This window comes from Nomascus leucogenys, chromosome 7b (assembly GCF_006542625.1).
Source record: "Nomascus leucogenys isolate Asia chromosome 7b, Asia_NLE_v1, whole genome shotgun sequence".
NCBI classification, from domain to species: domain Eukaryota; kingdom Metazoa; phylum Chordata; class Mammalia; order Primates; family Hylobatidae; genus Nomascus; species Nomascus leucogenys.
The window spans coordinates 58,168,782-58,188,692 of NC_044387.1; the positions used below are offsets into that span (position 1 = coordinate 58,168,782).

At 48.1% G+C, this 19,911-nt stretch overlaps 1 protein-coding gene across 2 annotated transcripts in view; it reads right to left on the reverse strand.

Moving 5' to 3' along the window:
• The window catches only part of MORC2 (MORC family CW-type zinc finger 2), a 43,935-nt gene that overhangs the window by 2,358 nt on the left and 21,666 nt on the right, over positions 1-19,911 (reverse strand). The window contains exons 6-25 of one of the 2 annotated variants that reach the window (XM_012508075.2): positions 18,727-18,835; positions 14,550-14,709; positions 14,329-14,440; positions 13,871-13,996; positions 13,197-13,276; positions 12,398-12,480; positions 12,058-12,143; positions 10,501-10,641; positions 10,251-10,405; positions 10,019-10,147; positions 9,370-9,475; positions 8,917-9,049; positions 7,676-7,750; positions 7,210-7,590; positions 6,488-6,619; positions 5,948-6,002; positions 5,367-5,508; positions 5,023-5,247; positions 4,837-4,930; positions 501-680 (exon numbers count right to left, since the gene is read on the reverse strand). In XM_012508075.2, the coding sequence (XP_012363529.1) occupies positions 501-680; positions 4,837-4,930; positions 5,023-5,247; positions 5,367-5,508; positions 5,948-6,002; positions 6,488-6,619; positions 7,210-7,590; positions 7,676-7,750; positions 8,917-9,049; positions 9,370-9,475; positions 10,019-10,147; positions 10,251-10,405; positions 10,501-10,641; positions 12,058-12,143; positions 12,398-12,480; positions 13,197-13,276; positions 13,871-13,996; positions 14,329-14,440; positions 14,550-14,709; positions 18,727-18,835 (2,704 nt within the window). Of the gene's footprint in view, positions 1-491; positions 681-4,836; positions 4,931-5,022; positions 5,248-5,366; positions 5,509-5,947; positions 6,003-6,487; positions 6,620-7,209; positions 7,591-7,675; positions 7,751-8,916; positions 9,050-9,369; positions 9,476-10,018; positions 10,148-10,250; positions 10,406-10,500; positions 10,642-12,057; positions 12,144-12,397; positions 12,481-13,196; positions 13,277-13,870; positions 13,997-14,328; positions 14,441-14,549; positions 14,710-18,726; positions 18,836-19,911 lie in introns of both variants that reach the window. The other variant, XM_003258090.4, reaches the window with a different exon arrangement.

Sequence of the window (19,911 nt, forward strand, 5' to 3'; positions counted from 1 at the left end):
TTACTGTATCTCCTTATGAACCACCATCAGTAATTCTCTCTTCCACCAGACTGGCAGGCTGTGAGAGCAGGAACCTTCTCTGGCTTGTCTTGTTCATTCTGTATCCACAGGACAGGCACAGAGCAGGCCCTCATGCTTATTGCCTGGATGAAGGACCAACAGGCTAAGGGACGCTCCCCACTTCTGGGCTACCCAATCCCATCTGGGCGTCATCTGGAAAAGAACTTCGTTTTTATGGCTTGGAGGGTTCTCAAACCAGGTTGTACGTCAGAATGTCTAAAGGGAAAAAGCCTGGTTCTATGGGTCTGGCTGGGCTGAGGCCCAGGCAGCCACACCATCTCAAGCCCTCCTGCCAGGGTGCTGTGCAGCCAGGGTGAGAACCATAGATTCCTGTGAGTGCACATATTCTTGTGAGAACAGGAACAGGGCCCAGGCCCCCCTCCCTGAGAGACCAGGTGGTCCAGCTGCAACAGGAAGGCTGCCGGGCTCACCTCCTGCACCTTTTGCAGGAGTGCCACGATGTTGGTCCTCAGCTTCTGCAGCTTCTCCTCTGTCTCGCGGAGCTTCCTCTCGGAGGTGCGCAGGCTTTCCTCGGAGGCCTTGGCCCGGGAGTCAGCACGGCTCTGGTAGGAATTGCACAGGTTTTGGAGCCCTACTTCATATTGCTTGAAGTACTCTTTCTGTTGGGAGCAGAGCAAGACGGAGAGTGCGTAAGTTCACAGGGGTCCCCACGGCCCTTCTAGGGTGACACGGGTGTCTCCAGCCCACTTTGCCCAAGGATGCTTGATCTGAAGGAACATCTTAGATACAAAGAGCAAACAGCTTCTTTACGTCCAGAGTAGAGAGACATCAATGCCTATCTTGTGGGGCTGCCACAAGGAAGAAGACAATTAGCACACAGGTGAAGCACTCAGCACAGTGCTCTGGCAGACTGCAAGCCGTGAGGACATGTGAGGGGTGATTCTTACCATTCCCAGTGACAAAAAAGGATGACAGAATCACTATTCCATGCTCAATCATAACCTGTCTGACTCAGTACAGCCCTTTCAGCCATCCACTTCCAAGACATACCCAACAATGTCAGCGCTCATGTCAGTTCTCTTTCCACCTACCAACCAATAGTAGATATCTTCAGATCTGTGGAGTAGTATATACTTCTACAGCATCAGAGCTTTTTACTATTTTCCCTGAGTACCTGAAACCTCCAGAGGGTGAGGTAGGAAGGGAAACAAGCAGTTTTTCTAGTGGCTTTTCAGACTTGTAAAAGGGAGCAGAATACTTGTTTCAAATGAAATGTCACATGGAATCGCAGTGTGAAAAACAATGTAAGTAGTATCTCTTTAGGTTCAATTTATTTTCCGAGTTCAAATTTATAACATGACTTACTCGTAAATCACTGAGAATGATGAGGCCACAGTGATGAACACACATGCCACAACCAGCAGTTGCTAGCTGGCTGCTGCAGTCTTATCAACTCTGGTGTTTACTTCTGTAAAGATGCATGAGCTGCCTAGCCTGGAGAGGCTTCTAGATGCCATTTTTTAAAACTGTTACTGGCAAGTATTTAACTGTGTCATTCACCTTATCCTAGTAAACCAAGATAGCAAGAGAAACTTCTAGTTCTACACAAAACAATAATTGCCTTGGCAGCACAAAATAAATGCTGGAGCAATCTCCAAAGTATTAAAATTCAGTATACAACATCTTGAAAGCAGACATGGTTTGTAATAATTTTTTCTTAATTATTTTGAGGTAACTGTAGACTCACATATAATTGTTACATTAGTTTTTTTGAAAAAATGATACTTGAATCTAATATTGCAGGGCTCCTAAGGCTCTATGGAACTCCTGATCCATATGGTATAAAGGACATAACTGACAAGGACATAATGAACAGCAGACTTTGTTTTATCCCTGATGCTAAAAAAATAGTTTGAGTGATGGCCAGGCGTGGTGGCTCACGCCTGTAATCCCAGCACTTTGAGAGGCCGACGTAGGCGGATCACGAGGTCAGGAGATCGAGACCATCCTGGCTAACACGGTGAAACGCTGTCTCTACTAAAAATACAAAAAATTAGCCAGGCGTGGTGGCGGGTGCCTGTAGTCCCAGCTACTCAGGAAGCTGAGGCAGGAGGTTGAGGCAGAATGGTGTGAACCCGGCAGGCAGAGCTGGCAGTGAGCCAAGATTAAGCCACTGCACTCTAGTCTGGGCGACAGAGCAAGACTCCATCTCAAAAAAAAAAAAAAAATAGTTTGAGTGGTTTTAGACATTACAATTAGCAGGACAAAGGTGATACACTGGTATTATACTTCCTTGTACAAAAAGAAGCTAATATACTTTTTTTTTTTTTGGACACAGTCTCGCTCTGTCACCCAGGCTAGAGCCCAGTGGCACAATTTCGGCTTACTGCAACCTCTGCCTTTCCCCAGGTTCAAGTGATTTTCATGCCTCGGCCTCCCAAGTAGCTGGGATTACAGGCATGCACAACATCTGGCTAATATTTTTTGTACGTTGTAGTAGAGATGGAGTTTCACCATATTGGCCAGGCTGGTCTCAAACTCCTGGCCTCAAGTGATCTACCTTCCTCAGCCTCCCAAAGTGCTGGGATTACAGGCCTGAGCCTCCACACCCAGCCTAATACACTATTTTTAGACACTCATGCACTTTGTTTTGGGCCCAGGCATTCAAGCCCACTGCAGAGATCCTGCTGCACCCAGGCTCTACTCTGAGTTTGGCAATAACCTTAAGCCAAAATCAACAAATCTGACAAGATGCCAGGCCAACCTAGCCACCCTATTACCTGCTTGTTCCTCCTGGGATTTGCAGAGAGCACCTGCAGCCTAAACAAGGAGAAAAGTTGAAGCGTGGATCTTTCTGTGAAGCAGCTGTGATTTCTGCACCTTCTAGCTCCCTCACCGAGCACCACCCCCTCATATCTTGCTGGGAGAGCAAGGCAGCATCGTGAGCAGAGCAAGTCCTAAGAAGTACATGGGTTCAAATCTGGTCTCTGTCACTGACCAACAGACTCTTTACCTTTCTGAGCCTTAGTTTCTTCAACTCCTGCTTCATTTCACATTTTAAAAAGTAGAATAAAGACAAACTCCATGTTTTTAACTCTGGCAAACTTTATCAAGCACACAACTGCCCCACGAGGACCCGACATCTTGAATATACTAATCCTGCAGTTTCCATTCCCATTGTCTTTTCTCTAGAACCTCTTTCCTAGAAAACTTAGCTATTCCTATAATAGGAAAATCATCCCACTTCATGTAGACAATTCCCAGAGCCCCATCTCCAGCCCTGGCCTCCCCCTCCCTCCAAGTGCCAGTCCTTGATCTCCACCTGCACAATGCTCATCACCAGAAATGTAGTGAGGGCACTTCTGGTGCCACACAAACCTCCACTCATCACCTTCGTTACACTTACCCATTTTTCTCTCCTAGTTAATAGCTTTGTCATCAACCTCCAATTCCCACAGGACTGAGTCACTTGCCTACAATCCATGATCAGTCTCCTGACGACCTCTGACACAGCCCTTTCACCCCCAAGCCCACTGCCACCACGCTGGCTCCTGTTCCCATTCCCTCACCTCTGACCTTTTACATAGGACCTGCTTCCTCGCCCCTGCATCTCCCATCCACCCATTCTACCCAAACACGCTGCTACCCAAATCACTCTCTTAGGGGCAGGGGCAGCAGACTACAGCCCCTGGGCCAAATCAGCCTGCCAACTGTTTTTGTAAATAAAGCTTTGTGGGAACACAGCACATCCATTCCTTTATATACTGTCTGTGGCTGCTTTCATGCTATAATGGCAGAGTTGCCACAGAGACTGTATAGCCTGTGAACCTGAAATTACTTGCCAACTGGCCCTCTACAGAAAAAAATGTGTGGACCTCTGCCCTAGACATGGTTTGGATGACAGTTCCTTCAGCTCAAAACTTTTGCAGGCTGTCCTCTTCATACAGAGTTTAAGCCAGTATGACTTACACTGGGGATTCAAAACACATCAGATCCTGACTTTCAGGCCCCTCGACCCTAAATGTTCACTACACAGCCTGCTGCCCAGACCCCACTCCCAGAGCCTTTGCTCACAGAAGCCCCCACCTCAAACACTCCTTTTCACTTACACAGGCAGGCACTTGGCAAAACGCACATTTTCTTCCAACTCAGTTGCTCTCTCTGCCCCCCAGGCCACCAGAGCCCTCCATAGCCTTTCTATCCACTTTCTCAGCACTCATTGCTCCTGCCCTCATGTCCAGCTACCTGGTAACAACTCAGTCTCTACTGAATTTTGAGCCTCTTGAAGGCAAGATTCTTTTGCTGCTCACTATGATGTCCAGCAGACACCTGCTTGGGCAAGGCACCCCTTCCGCATTTGCTGGGTTAAGTAAGACCCAGTGCTTATGTCCACACATCACAAGCTTCTCTATACCTCCTTCTGAGAGTCAAGTTCTACGCACTTTGAGCCTCAGCTCTTCAATGTTGCCTGGGACGGGTTTACTCCCTCTGCTGGGGCAGAAGAAAGAGGGTATGCTTGTCATAAAATGTCAAACTACACCTGCTATCCCTAAGGGATGACTCAACTCCTAGCACCTGTGGTGGGAAGGGGTTGGCTTTCTGCACACCAGAGTCATATCCAGCTAAGCCAATTTTTTTCCCACACTATAAAGTCTCCTCTTCTTTCAGCAGGAGAGAGCCTGGCTGAGATGGAGCACACAGTTGAGAGGTAGCAACTGCAACAAGCATAACAATCATAATCACAACAGTTACAACAAATGCAGGGGCAGGGGTGGGGAATGAAGAGTGTGGAATCGAAGGTCAGGCCAGACTCACCAGAGGAAAAGATATTAGCTCATCTGAATTCATAGCACTCAGCTGCTTCTTGGAGATGGGGAAACTTGGAGGCAGGAAGTACCGTAAACAATTCCTAAAGAAGGCAGGGACAGTAATTCAGAATGGCATGGAGCAGGCAGAGAGCTGCTGCTGGCCCTGGGGTGGGAAGACAAAAGACACATGTACCGGAGGATCTGGACGAGCAGGTCGATGGTCTCGTGATTGGTGCTCAGGGCAGTGGTATCAGGCTCAATGCGGAGGCATTCAGAAGTGGAGGGCTCTGCCACAGCTATGGCCTGCTGGGCCACAGGGACCACCTCCTCCTCCCCGCCCTCCTGTTGCATATCAAGGCTCTGATGTTCCGGAGAAGGGGGTTTCATCAGCCGCACATCCTCACTGCCTTTCTCCACCCTGCAGAAGACACACAGCTTATGTCATGTCTGACCCGGGCTCCCAGGATGGGCTGCTGGCAGGGAGGCTGGGGATACCTCCTTCGAGGAACCACTGCTCCTCCCTGATTGGGGCATTACCAGCGGTCTCTTGGTGTCGTGTCTGTGGGCACGTAGTCAAACTTCACCTTCCACCGCACCACATGCTTGCCCACCTCCACGGCTGTGACACGGCCTGTGTACCACTCCCTGTTCACACGCACCTCCACGTGCAGCCCTTTATCTGACAATGTAGACAGAGGTGCGAGTCAGAAAACTAGCCTAGAGTCCCTCACTTGGCCTGGGCCACATTGAGAAAGGCAGTCCCCAGGGTTTGGAGGACAGAAACACTTAGGTGCTTGCCCCCACTACACCAGGGACACAGAGACCAGGGACCAGCCACCATGCTCTCCTTCCCCCATCTGTTATGAGGGTGCCAAAGAGCAGGAGAACAAGTGACCACCAGGAGTGAACATCAAGGAATTAGTGTTAAAAAATAACCACAAAGGGGTGATCCCTTCAGAATTCTGCTTGGGATTAGACTTGGATCCACTGCTGCACAAGAGCCCAGACCCAGGACAGATTCCATGAGCCTTTGGTAAACTGCTGCTGGTAAGGGGCTCCACTTCCACTCCCACTCCCACCCTCCCCCCACAGGCTGCCAAGTCACTCCCCCAGCTCACCTTTCTGAGCTCTCTTGAGGTCAGCCGAGTCCTCTTCCCCAGCACTGTCTGAGAGCTGCGTGGAAAGCAGTCTATTAGAGGCATCCCCGGTGCCCCCCAAGAGCAGACTTGTGCCTTACTGGCCACCCGGGGTCATCAGCCATCATCTTCACGACTTCCTGTGCTACAGTTTAAATCACCAAGCTCCACTGAGAGCCACACTGTCCAAGGTACCTACCCTTCTGCTACCTTTATGAACAAGACATTAGGCAAGGGACATGTGTTTCAAGCCTCACTGATGTACATCTGTGTGACTTCAGGCCTGTGGTTAAGCCAGAAGCCAGTCTCACTCAAGACCCTACCTGGCACCATGTTTAGTCACTTGTGTAACTGAGAGTCCTTGAGAGATCACTAGGCTTCTGGAAGGCTCATGACACGAATATAAAGAGCTGGTGCGACTGCTAGTGGGGGGTGTAGACTGCTGATGGGGGATGCAGACTGCTGGTGGGGGCTGCAGGCCCTAGAGAGGGAGGCTTTGAGAACCTCACCTCAACCACTTACCTCATTCGAGTCCTTCTTTTCCTCCTTCACAACAAATCTGCCCCGCTTGCACCTCTCCTTCCTCCTCTCAGCTTCTTCCTCAACTTCTTCCTCATCAGAAACTGCGACACTCCGCTTCCGACTAGGGGTAGCCTAGAGCAAGAGGAGCGTGAGGATGTGAGGGGCCCTGTTCAGCCTCTAAGGAGCAGGAAGATTTCATCTAGCCTAAAGGAGCCGTTCCAAGAGGAGCTGTACTCCCTGCAATCCCTGCCTCACATTACTTGGAATGTACACAGGCAACCCACTGGCCCCTGCGCCATGAGGATCTTTGCTCAAAGCTGTCATAGAAGAAGCTTCTCAATTCCCTTCCCACTTTACTCTGCCTGGCCAGCTAGCTGTCCCCTCCCCAAGAACCACCCACCACTGCCGCAGCCCACTCAGGCTATCTGTCACCAGATGACTGACCTAAGCCCACACTTCGAGAGCCAGTGGAAGTGACTCAAGCTTGTGGCAGACCAAAACTCGGAGGGAACAGTGAAGAGCTCGCTATACAGGCAACCAATGTGCTGTCTGGCCCTGAACAAGTCCGTTCAGCTATCAAGGCTTCCCCTCCTCAGGTGCAGCAGCAAAGCTTTAGATTCCGTATCTTCCCAAGGCTCCCCCAGTACAGCTGTGACACTGCACAATTCCATTCCTACACTACTGACACTGGGCTGGGGGATTAAGGAGGACAAGCATCTCACCGGGGAGAGTTTGATGGATGGCTCTGTCTTCTTCACCACTGGAGTCTTGATGACTTTGGGAGAAGGAATCTCCCGAGGGCTCTTGGAGTTGGGCAGTAAAGATGGGGACAGTTGCTGCACCAGAGGGGCAGGTCGGGATGTAGTCTTGACAAGAGTGTTGGCAGGCTTTCGGGGTGCCTCAGGTGGCTGGAGCAGCCTGGATGTGCTGGCCTCCTCCCGGGCTGCCAAAGCAGGGGGCTTTGGTGTACTGCTGATGACAGGAGCCTTTCGGGGCTGGCTGGCTGGTCTAGGAGTTGGCAGAGAAGGGGGTCTGCTGGGGGCATTCCTGATCACAGCAGGTAAAGGGGGCGACCGAGGACGCTGAGGTCTACGCACAGGTTCCTAAAAAAAGGCCCACAGAGAGTGAGAACACTGACTCTAGCATGAGACACTGAGGAAAAGCCCTTCCCAGGCCCCTGGACTTCACCTCAGTGGAAGGTCTGGTGGTCACTTCCAAGGGCAATTTCTTCAGGTCTGCTTGGGAGCGGATGGGTGTGGTTTTCTGCAAGGCAAACATCATGATGAAGTTGTTTGAATATTTTAGTATACTTCAGCAAACTTTTTGGATAGTGTCTGGAACCGGGGACAAACAAAATAGAAAACCCGAGCCATAGTCCTACTCTTACAAACCTCCCGTTCTCATTGGGGAGACACAAAATACATAAATACTCAACTATCAGCAAATTACAGGAAATTGTGTGATTAATCCAGCAACTGAGAGACTGGCAAAAAGTGTCAATGGACTAAATTCCTATAAAAGGAACCCAAAAAGGTAGAAAGGGTCCGATGGATAGGGAAAACTTGGATGAAGCCAGAGGGAGGCATGCATAAAACATCATGGGTTAGTGAGAGCACATCTGCACAGACACAGAAGCCAAAAAGGGAAATGGTTTTGTACTAAATATGATAAACAGCTGATATCACAGACATATCTAGAAAAAAAATACAAAAAATAAAAATGTTAAGTGAATAAGCAATTTAAAAGGAATAAAAGTGGACACATGAAAAATTATGCAATCTTAGAAATATTAAAGAAATTAAATTATAAAACATGCATCTTTGCCTATGAAATTTGCAACAACATTTAAAAATAATGCTCTCATATACTGCTGGTAAATAATAGAAATTAACACATCTCTGGAGGGTACTTTAGAAATAGTTTCAAAAAGCCATAGAATTTTACAATGGACCTTTTAAGTCCTTTAATTTCACTTATAGAAAGTCATCAAAACAATTATGTGTATGTGTGTGTATTAATATAAAACATATATATGGTATTATCTCCCTATTTCTATTAAAAAATGTATGTGTATTATGTGTAGGTATTCATGAGTTCATGACAAGTTGGAAGGATGTATGGTTAATGATGGTTACCTCTAATGCAGAATTTTTATTTTCTAGAGTTTTATACATTCTAAATGAATTGGACCACTTTGAAGTATGTAAGCATTTTTTCTTAAGAATAAGCAAGGTGTTATTCTTAAAATAACACTGTTGGCAAACAGTACACGTGGACCTGGAGGTTGGGGTTGGAAAGCTTTGGCAAACACACGTGGGTGAATGGAGGGTAAAACTGAGCCTGAGGGAACAGGAAAGCTACTGAAGTTTCCTATCCCAGGCAAAGCCCTGACACAGGCTGACTTTGCCCAGTGACCATGACCCACGTACCTGAAGGGCCTCCAGCTTCTCCTGCTGCTGGCGAATTTTCTCTGTCAGTTGTTTCTGCTTCTCTTCCTGCGTCTTCATGTCCTTTCTGAATGTTCCCAGGGGAACCTTCTGCTTTTGTTCAGAAGCCTCACACCTGTAGAGAGAATGTACTACAGAGGTCGTGGCAAACAGAGCCCCAAGCTGGGCAAGGACCTTTCTCTTCAGCCAGTCTACACTGTCTGTCACAAGAGCAACCACCTCAGAGTTCCCAATGCACAGAATTAATCATATACACTGCAGGACATACATCTATTTTTACTTCTTGGGCAGCTATTAGGTGCGGCAAGACAGAGATGTAAGGTATGTGCACTGACCTCAAGAAACACAGTGAGTTATTTATCCTGAGAGTAGAGAGAAGAGTGAGGGGCAGGGGAGAAAAGTACCCACAATCCCCTTGTTAGAGAATGTGCTCACCGGTCCTGTTCAGGATCAGGGTTCATGGAGCAAACCCAGGTGTCAGGGTAATCTTTTTCCACAGAACTCAGCTGGAAGGGGAGGGTTCTCCATTTCAGACACAAATCTGCAGAGAACAAAAAAACCCCACATATCATCCACCCCCACCAACTCTGTAATAATCCGGGCTCTTCACAGGCCTACCACAATGATGCTCCAGACTTTGTAGGCAAAGATCTTCACTCGGGCTCCAACTCTGCCTATCCTTAGAGAATGCTAATTCTTCTCAGGGACACTGATTCCAGGAAGGATGGAAACTTAATATGGTGGACTCTTAACACCCCCAGCACCTCTCCCTTCTTTATCAAGATCCTGGCTCAGTCATCCACGCACACCAGAAACCATGTGGTACTAAACCAAGTGAGCCTGGCCTGGCTGCAGCTGGAGAGGCCTGGGAGGACAGATGACCTTCTTTCTCACTCTAGAGGGACAGGTGAAACTCAGCAAAGCCTCAAGACTGAGCTCACAGGGCCATCATCAAACAGACTTGGATCCCTAGGGGACTGTAAGTCCATGAATGTCAGTCAAGTCAGGAGGCTGGCAGGAAGATAGAGAAAAGAGGCTTGTGGGCTGATGGAAATGAGTCGGGGGGTCCAACCACCCAACTCACCACACTGGATGGTGGTGGGGATTTCCATAGCTCTCCGGCGTTTGTAACGCAGCTCACTGGATGGGGGCTGGTTCCAGTTGGCAGAGAGGTAGCCAAACTCATCCCAGAACTTGATGATTCCCCGCTGGGCTGGAGAGCAAACACCAATACATCATGTTAGGAGCCTGCCTCTCTCTCTCCCTACATTCAGGTGAAGAGAAAAGGCAGAGGCCCAGCAGCCCAGCCCCATTACCGATGGCAATGTCCTTCCAATACTGCGCCAGGTGCTCCCCCATTGCTCGGAGCAGGTGCCGGTACTCCTTGGCATCAGCAAAGTCCTGTTTGTTGTGTGTAGGCTCCAGGACTAGGTAGGGCACATCAACAACCCCAACAACCCCGCCGCATGCCCTACAGGGAGAAAGAGAACAAGCTCTGTCACCCCACTGGCAACACCCTCCTGCCAACTATCCTAGGCTAGACAGCTCTCTGTGGGTAGTACTCACATGCCCCCTTCCAGCTGTGGGCCCACTTTCTCATACATTTTGATCAACCGGCTACAGTTGTAGATGAACATGCCATCCAGATCCCGGTGTTCAATGTTGACCCCAAAAACAAAATTCAGTTCCTTAGGTTCTTTAAGTGCTCTAAGAAGACAAAAAATTTCAAGCAGATCTACACATCGGCACACAAGCACCATAGTGTTTAAGATGTGTTAAGCTTAAGCTTAAACTTGAGACATGTTAAGCCAAAAGTTTTGTATCTCTATTTGAAGTGTAACCTGTTAGACTTGATATGGACATGCACTGGGCACCAACTCGAAGCATCCCTAATTAAAAACATGAGTGTGGCTTTTTGGCAACAGGGATGGGTTTAAATATGAATGGTTTATTACGAAGCTGCTGCAAATCTGTGCAAAGACAATTATATGGTGGAATAAACACCAGGTTATTGTCATATCTTCCCCAAAATTCCACTAGTGTGATAGTAAATTATTATAATTTTTTTTTTTGAGACAAATTATTATAATTTTTTTTTTTTAGTCTCGCTCTGTCGCCAGGCTGGAGTGCAGTGGTGCGATCTCTGCTCACTGCAAGCTCCGCCCCCTGCATTCACACTATTCTCCTGCCTCAGCCTCCTGAGTAGCTGGGACTACAGGTGCCCACCACCACGCCCGGCTAAGTTTTTGTATTTTTAGTAGAGACAGGGTTTCACCTGTGTTAGCCAGGATGGTCTCAATCTCCTGACCTCGTGATCCACCCACCTTGGCCTCCCAAATTGCTGGGATTACAGGCATGAGCCACCATGCCCAGCCAATTATTATTATTTTAAAAGGCAAAAATTCACAATAATAAGAAGCATGTGCAAGAAGACACCATCATGTGATTACTATCAATAAAATCTTAGAGCTGAAAAGCAGATGGATGAGGAGTGGACTGACTTGGAGAGAAAAAACCTGAAACCCATGCCTGTGCCAAGGAGGCCAACAAGAGGCAAAACAGTAAATCAAGCCACAGAGTCCAAAGTGGATCCAAACATGGAGGTGGCATAAGCAGGTAACTTAATGATCCAGGACAAATGCTGGTTCTAAATGTAAAAGTATACAACAGTCAATCTCCAGCATTATTCTACATACGTAACCACTGAGGAGAAAATGAGTATGAAAAAATATATACGTAACATAAAAAATAGGGTAGTATCACCAGGTGGTAGAAGTATAAGGGAGTTTAAAAATGTTACTCCTTAAATATTTTATATTTTTCAAGTTTTATACAATGAGCATTTTATACATCCTTTAAATGAAAAGAAAGAAAAAGGGAAGAAAAGGTAAGACAGTGCCAAAGGATGGTTTTGGTGCTCGAGCCGAGGTTGTCAGCCCTGCCCTGTCTTTATGACTCAAAAAAGGGCTGAGAGCTCAGATTAAGACTTCCCTCCTACAGGGGGCATTTGACAAGCATTTGGCATTAAAACAAAGCAGTCTTGGTGACAGAATAGCAACCTGTCAATAATCAGTCCAAAAGCTACGTCAGTTTAAAAGCTCCAAGGACAGGCCTGGCACTCACCGCTGCTTGGCCTCCTTGATCCTCTTCTTGACATCAGCTTCTCTGCGCAGAGTGATGGCTGTGTTCTGGACCTGTCGCAACATCACCTGCACACACATTGACATCAGGTGAGGGGAGGAGGCACTCTAGGCCACAGCAGGGAATATTGAAACATTACATCTAAAACTTCTCAATTTATCTCAAAGATGTAAAACCACACCTGGAAATTTACTTATCTCTACAGAAAACGGCCCTCACTGGGGACAAACGCAAAAGATGTGTTTTACTTGACCAGGCTCATGGGATATGGGCTCCTAATGCCAGAAACGCTGGAGAACAGCCGCGTGGGCCGGGACCTTACCCTGGAGTCCCGCGTGAGGTCTCCACCTAGGCGTACTTCTAATGTCCGAGCTTTGCTCTCTGCCTCCCGCGCCTTCTCTTCAGCTGAAATCCAGAAGAGAACGTGGTAAGGAATGCAAAGGTTCAAAACTCTTGGTCATCCCTCCTGGATCCACAGTACTGGACACGAAGTGTGTACACCACCAAGGAAAAGAAGAGTGAGGGGAGCTATGGCTGGTGAGCAACGTGAGGGCAGCCTCTGTGCCTGGACGGCACTCAGTTGCAGAAGAAAAACCTGGCATTCAAACCTACCATGGAGGCCCCAAGGAAACTTTACAAATGAACCAGAACAGGTTTAAAAAAAAAAAAAAAAACACCTAAGGCAACCAGTTAAACGCTCAGCATGAGCTGGAAGCTAAAGAAGTCTTCAGCCAATCACTCTCCAACAAGCAGCCGAGAAACCCTGAGAAGCCCTGAACAGCAAGAGAGCCCTTGAGATGTTTGCCCTGAAGTCAGGAAAAGCAATTTCACAAGTATTTGCACCAGAGAACTGAGTGGGATTCTTCAATTGGGATAAGCCAAAGAGTTGACACTTTTAGGCCCTATAAATGGCAGAAGAAGAGAAACTGGAGTATAGACAGAAGAAATGCTGAGGGAGTTGGCATGTAGTGAAAGGGGCTGCAAAGGAACTGAACTATGCTTCAGGAGACCAGCCTTGTCCCTGAGGTGTGGACTCAGCCTTTTCCCGGAACCCCACTTTGCCCACAAGCAGCATACCCCAGAAGCACACCCCCCAACTCCTGCACCCAGAGTGGCATTACCAATCCTTGCTACATGCTCTGCTTTCTTCACCTCCTGCTCCGCACGGGTCTTGAAACGGCTTGATGTGTACTTGTACATCCTGATCAGTAGAAAAAGCAAGCTGATGGCCCACGCACCAGTGGGGCAGGTGGCACACCCAAGCACAGGAAGCACCCTGCCTTCCTGCCTCCTCCCAAGCTGTGCTGTCCTGGCCCCTCGCAATGAGACAAATCCAAGCTCAGCTCAGCAAAAACATGCAATTCCTTATTCCACTTGCCCTTAGCCTCCTGCTGTCTTTGATAAGTAACCTCACCATTCACCAGGGGTGTCATTCATCCCACAGCAGAAACAAACCTCAGGAGTAAGCCAAGCCCACTGCTTTCCTATATAGTGTCTAAAGGCCCTTGGCCCTAAAGCCAAGAGACTCAGACAGCTCACTCAGCCAGGCAGGGCACCCTCCCTGTCACAGAGGCACACACACTCAATGAGCTTAGCCAGCCACCTCCACAGCTGATCTGTCCCTTCCCTAGGACCCAGAACTGACCCTGTGACCAATCACAGGCAACTTAAAGCCCCAAACATAGTCAGCACTGCCAGAGCCTCTTATACAGCATCCCTCCTACAATGCCCCAGAGAAACGTGGCCACATCCTTGACCCATGGGAGACAGCAGGCCAAGGTGCACTGGCCCCTACCTGGGCTTGTACAGGCAGCAGGACAGCCTCTTGGTCTGCACCTTGTGCCCATGGATGAAGATCCTCATCCGGGGATCAATATAGAGCACAGCGGCATAGGCACGGAACGAGCGCCGCTCTGGCTTCCTGGAGAGGGCAAAAACAGAGAAGTGCTGTCACCTGCTCCACAACAGGCCTGACCAAGGGCACAACATCCTCTCTGCAGGCTCTCCACCTTTCCATGTTAGGTACTGACTTCTCCTGCTGCCCTGAACTGGTGCTCCCTTAGTGTGAGCACCACATCCCGCCCCTCTCACGTCTTCAGCACAGGTACCCCACAGGCAACTGACCTGGCCCTACATACTACCCTACCACAGAACAGTGGGCAATGAATGTGCTCTCCCCTCTTTCCCTGAAGCCACCTCCTGACAGCACAAACGCCAGTTCCAGGGCCTCCCTCCCTTCCCAGCCACACTCACGTGCCCTCCGGGGACGTCTCTGCCATCTGGATATCTCTTGGATTTGAGATTATGTCTAGTTCTGGCTCTCCGTTATCCATGAGTTTGAGATTGAAGATGATCACCAATGTTCCTGAGAAACAGAAATCTTTTGTCCTGCCAGATCCCCTGGCCCACCCCCACACTACTTGTGATTCTGGAGCTCCCAGATTCTAGGGGCTACAGGCTCAAAGCCTACTTACCGCTGTCCCCAGGAATCTTCATAAATTGGGTCATCACTTCCTCCTCAGTGCGGAAGGGAGAGTACTTGTAGATGAGTTCTGTCTCAATGGCAAATTTCTCTACATTGTCTGTGACAGGTTCCCGGGTCCGAGCATTCCAGGTGGGCAGTGGGACTATCACCTGTGGAGTAAACATGAGCAGGCACTTTAAGAGAAGCCCCAGAACAGCCTTCCTCCCAAATGTGCATCTCTCTTGTCCTTCCCCACAGTAGCTCCACACTGCCCTGTAGGTGAGGCCCAAGCTCCACAGCCTGGCACCAGAGGCTCTGTGAGCTTCAGGGCTTCTGCCTCTTCCCAAGACTCAGCCACACAAGACTACTTCCTTCAGGATATGTTGGTTTATGTGCTTAGGGTCTCTGCATGAGAAGTTCCCTGCTTGGGACGTCCCTGGTCATTTTCTTAATTTGGTAAAAATTCTACTCTTACCACTAGGGAAAATATATTTGCAATTATCTAGTGAATCAGTAAATACACATAACATAACCTAAAACTCAGCAATTCCACTCACCCCAGGAGAAACTTTTGTACATATGTACCAGTAAACATGTACAAAAATAAGCCAGGCCTGGTGCAGTGGCTCATGCCTGTAATCCCAGCACTTTGGGAGGCCGAGGTGGATGGACTGCCTGAGCTCAGGAGTTCGAGACCAGTCTGGGCAACATGGTGAATCCCTGTCTCTACTAAAATACAAAAAATTAGCCGGGCGTGGCAGCGTGCATCTGTAGCCCCAGCTACGCGGGAGGCTGAGACGGGAGAATTGCTTGAACCTGGGAGGCAGAGGTTGCAGTGAGCTAAGATCACGCCACTGCACTCCAGCCTGGGCAACAGAGCAAGACTCCATCTCAAAAATAAATAAATAAATAAAAATAACCCAAATATCCATTCTAGAGCGGCCAAATTAAACTGTACAATGGAATACTATGTAGTGATACAAATGAACTAACCGCTACTAGCATCAACATGAACAACATAAACACAGTGTTAAATGAAATAGGATACAAAAAATACCTACAGTAAGAGTCCATTTCTAAAAAATTCACAAATAGGCAAAACTAAACTATTATTTAAGAATGCATACAAGGGTGACAAACTGTAGTGAAAAAGAAGGAAATCATTATCACAGAAGTTACCTGAAGGCAGTTCCTTCAGGGGCACAACAAGAAATATGACTGACGAGGGCACACAGGACACTTCTAGCATCAGTCTGTGATGGTGGCAACACAGGTGTTGGCTTTAAAATTGTCCTCTGAACTGCACAAATATTTCAATACACTCTTCCATTTATGTGGAATTTAATTTAAATAATGTCTAAGTGATGTTTTAAAAAAATCCTACTCTTTCTTCAAAAACCCAACCTTGTATGCCACTTTCCCAGAGGCTCCTCCCTCCGTGGTTATGAGGCCGCAGCCCTTGCAGAGCCCTGCAGATGGTTGCCTGAAGGATTTCCTCTGCAGAGCAGGCCAGACTAAGCACCTCAGGGGTTCAAACCCTTAGGAAAAACGGACTCTGTAATCTTAACAAGTGCTGGGGTGATAAACTTTAAGAGTTCTGAAACATTTTGCTGGTTTTTTTTTTTTTTTTCTGAGACGGAGTCTTGCTCTTGTCGCCCAAGCTGGAGTGCAATGGCACGATCTCGGCTCACTGCAACCTCCACCTCCTGGGTTCAAGTGATTCTCCTGCCTCATCCTCCCAAGTAGCTGGGACTAGGCGTACACTGCCACGCCCAGCTAATTTTTGTATTTTTAGTAGAGACGGGGTTTCACCATATTGGTCAGGCTGGTCTTGACCACATGATCTGCCCGCCTCAGCCTCCCAAAGTGCTGGGATTATAGGCGTGAGCCACCGGGCCCGGCCCATTTTGCTGGTTTCTAAGAAGCTTTGTGCTGCAAGTATTCAACCCTAGGGCTGGTCTGGACACATTCCTCCTCAGCTGAAAATGATCTTATTTTGAAATCTTGGCTGAGTTTGCACTAGAGTACAATCCAAAATAGCGACCTTCTAGCACCAAGTAAGGAAAAAATCTCAACCTAGCCTCTCTACCACGGGAACTGAGTTCCATTTGTGTTCTATAAACCTGTACCTCACTATGCCTCCCAATATTCACAGCTGTCCCAGGTGACAATGGTATCACTTTAAACACTGGCATTCACTCCCATGGGCACCCCATCCCTCCCCTCAGGAATACTTCTCCTTCAGTTTCAATGGTACACTTGCCCAGTTTTCTTCCTACCTTTCTGGTTACCCCTTTGTCCCTTTGGCCCCCTTCTCCTCTCCCTGACCTTTACATATTGGCATGCTCTAGGTCCCAGGTCCTCTTCTCACTCTATTCTCTCCATTAGGTGACCTCATTTGCTACCAAGAATCCTGAAGTCCCAGACTTCCCCCAAATGCCAGACCCAGACTTCACTTTGCATGTCCAAAAGCAGGTTACACTCTTCCCCTCCGTACTTCCCCTCTTCATTCTTCCCAACTCGAGACCCCACTCCCCAACTGCCACAGCAGAACCTATGAGTCATCCATGACTCCCCCCCATTCACTTTCGCCTTCTACTAATCAATCAATCACCAAATCTGTGGGTCCCACATCCTAAGGAGATGGAAACTCCATGTATTTATCTCACCTCCCTTGGGCGAGTACTGCCAAGCTACAGAGCCTGGGCCACTCAACTGGAACACTCCAACACTCACCCTAACCTTTCCAACCCAATCACCACACAATCGCTACATGGACCTTCTTAAAAGAATCTGATACTGGCACATCCTTGCTTAATAAAGCCCCACACATTCATCAAGGCCCCGAGGTCAAGCCTAACCTGGCCCTCTCTGATCTCCAAAGACCACCACCTTTCTCCAGGTGGCCCTGCAGCCAAGTCCCCTCCCACAGCCCTCAGGGCCTTAAACAGGCTGCTTCTACTGACTTCTATACCCTCCTGTCACCATCCTCAGTCCTGTATCAGGAAGCATTCCTGAAAACCCCAACCCAGGCTATATTTTCCTATCCTACTTCTCCTAGAAGCCTGCTCTTTCCAGCTGCCATGCTTCTCTCACTCAAGTATGCAGAATGAACTCACATACCACACCAAAAAGGCAAACAAACCCACTGGCTTGCTATGTAATGATGGAAGGCCTACCATTCCCTACCTGAACAAGTTTGCTATAATTAAGTCTCAGATCTAAACAGAACCAGAACAAATTTAATCACAGCTAATCAACACAGATGAATTAAATTGTAAGTTTGAATTCAATTACCTGCTTCTGTGGAAGTTGTGGATTTCTTTCTACAGAACCTCTTAGCCCCCTTCTTTCAAGCCCTGGCCTCCATGTCTTACATAGGAAAGGAGATAAGAGTCCAGTCTGAGGCTGGGTAGTCCACAGAGCTGCCCTGGATCCCCCACAATCAGGGGGCACAGACTTCACCAGAAACAGCTCTGCAGATATCTGAGCCACAAGGAGAATCAGCCAAATGTGTGTTTAGCTTACACAGTCAATTACTAAAATGATTTAAACTCAGAATATTCTGAATTCATTAGTCCTTCCTTCCAGCATAGCAATAATCACTGGGGCTGAGTAGCAGCCACTCCCAAGGTGAGATCCAGAGCATCAGCTCTATTTTCCTGTTTTCCATACACTCACTTGCTTTACTACCTGCCCAGGCTTTCTCTAGGTATCTGAGTCATAGTTTCTGACATAGAGTAACACATTTCCTCAAAAGGAAAATGAGCTCATAGCACATTCCACAAAATCACCATCAAATAGGAAAGACACCATGATCAGGGAAGCCCAAAATACTCCCCCTGATAAAACAATGCTCCATGGTAACACTCCCCCCAAGATGAAATTCAAGTGGCAGATCTAGAGGAGCTGCAAATCCAACTCTTAATTCCTGCCACTTGACAGTCTCATTCTCAGAAACAGTTGTTCTCTGAAGTGCTCTGAGATTTTGCTTCCTCTCACATTAAAGTTATCTACCTTAACCCCTCAACCAATTCATCCAGCCAGCTAACTGCGTAACAATTAGGGGGGATGTGCTCCAATCCTGCAACCCCAGAGAGTCTAGCATTGCAAACAACCTATGAAAACTGCCTGGGCAGACTCAGGAAATGGGGACTGGTGATTCAGACCATGAAGATGGGACCTACTTCATCAATGCCCTCTTCCTCATGAAAGGTGCGAGACAGGAAGAGGCAGGTCATGGTGTCTTCCTTCTTGGTGAACAGGATAAAATCCTTCCCAATGCGCATTGAGCCCCTGAAAAGGAAGCAGAAATATTTTGTTCTCCCAGGGAGTCAAAAGCTCATCTGCAAAAGAAATCAATCCACTCTGGACATGATTGAAAGTGCTGTTGGAGGGCTCTCCTAAATGCCTCCCCAGGTCCCAGGACTGTGTGCTGAGTTCCACAGCCCTTGTTCCCTCTCCATCCCCCAACACTCCTTCCTCTGCTTTTCCACAGGCCTGTAACTCCTTAGTCTTTACTTAAAATGTTCTCAACTACACCATACAGGGTTCTCTCACCACCCTCCTAGGGCGGGCTCATGGCAGACCACCAGCCCCAGGTTAGTCTCACTCCCCCCACAATGCTAAAGAGTAACCCTGCTGTCTTTGAGCTCTTGGTTCATCCCAGCCACATGAGAGGTGCTGTGCCCTCTGACTGTACCACCAACAGACTTTAGTAGCTGGTACCCTCAACACATCATCTTCCATGCTGACCACACCCAGTTCCCACCGTGTCCTTTCTCAGCTGACACAAACTCCCTCCATTCACGAAATGGCAGCAGCACTGTCAAGTGAAAAGCCCAGTGCCTATACTCACAAGCCCGAAAAAACACCAGTATGAACCCAAGGCGCAGCAATACGGAGGGGCTAATAAAATATAATTCTTGACCACAGGATTCAAGGATGCCTGTAATTAGCTCATGTCCAATAACTGGAGCCATCTCCTGTCCCAGAATTGTTTTGCCACCTCAAGCTCATTATGACACAGGCAGCTCCCTGCTTTTGGACGCAAGTGGTTTCTGGGAACTGTGCCTTAAGGCTGATTTCCAAAAGGCAAAAGTCTGAATGGAATCAACTGCTTCCTTCCTCTGGCCACGTTAAGCCGGCTAAGGAGCAGGCAGGGACAGGCCTTTCCAGGCAACGTGGGGCAGGGCAGAAGCGTGAAGCACCAGCAGGGGGACTGCCCTCTGAACAATGGGGCTGTTCAGCTCCTTTCTTCCAGCAGCTTCTGGAGTTTTATGGCTATTATCTCATTAGTCTTTATAACACCCCAGGGAGATGATGGAGGTGGAAAGCCTCATTACTCTCTTCTGTGTACCAATACAAACCAG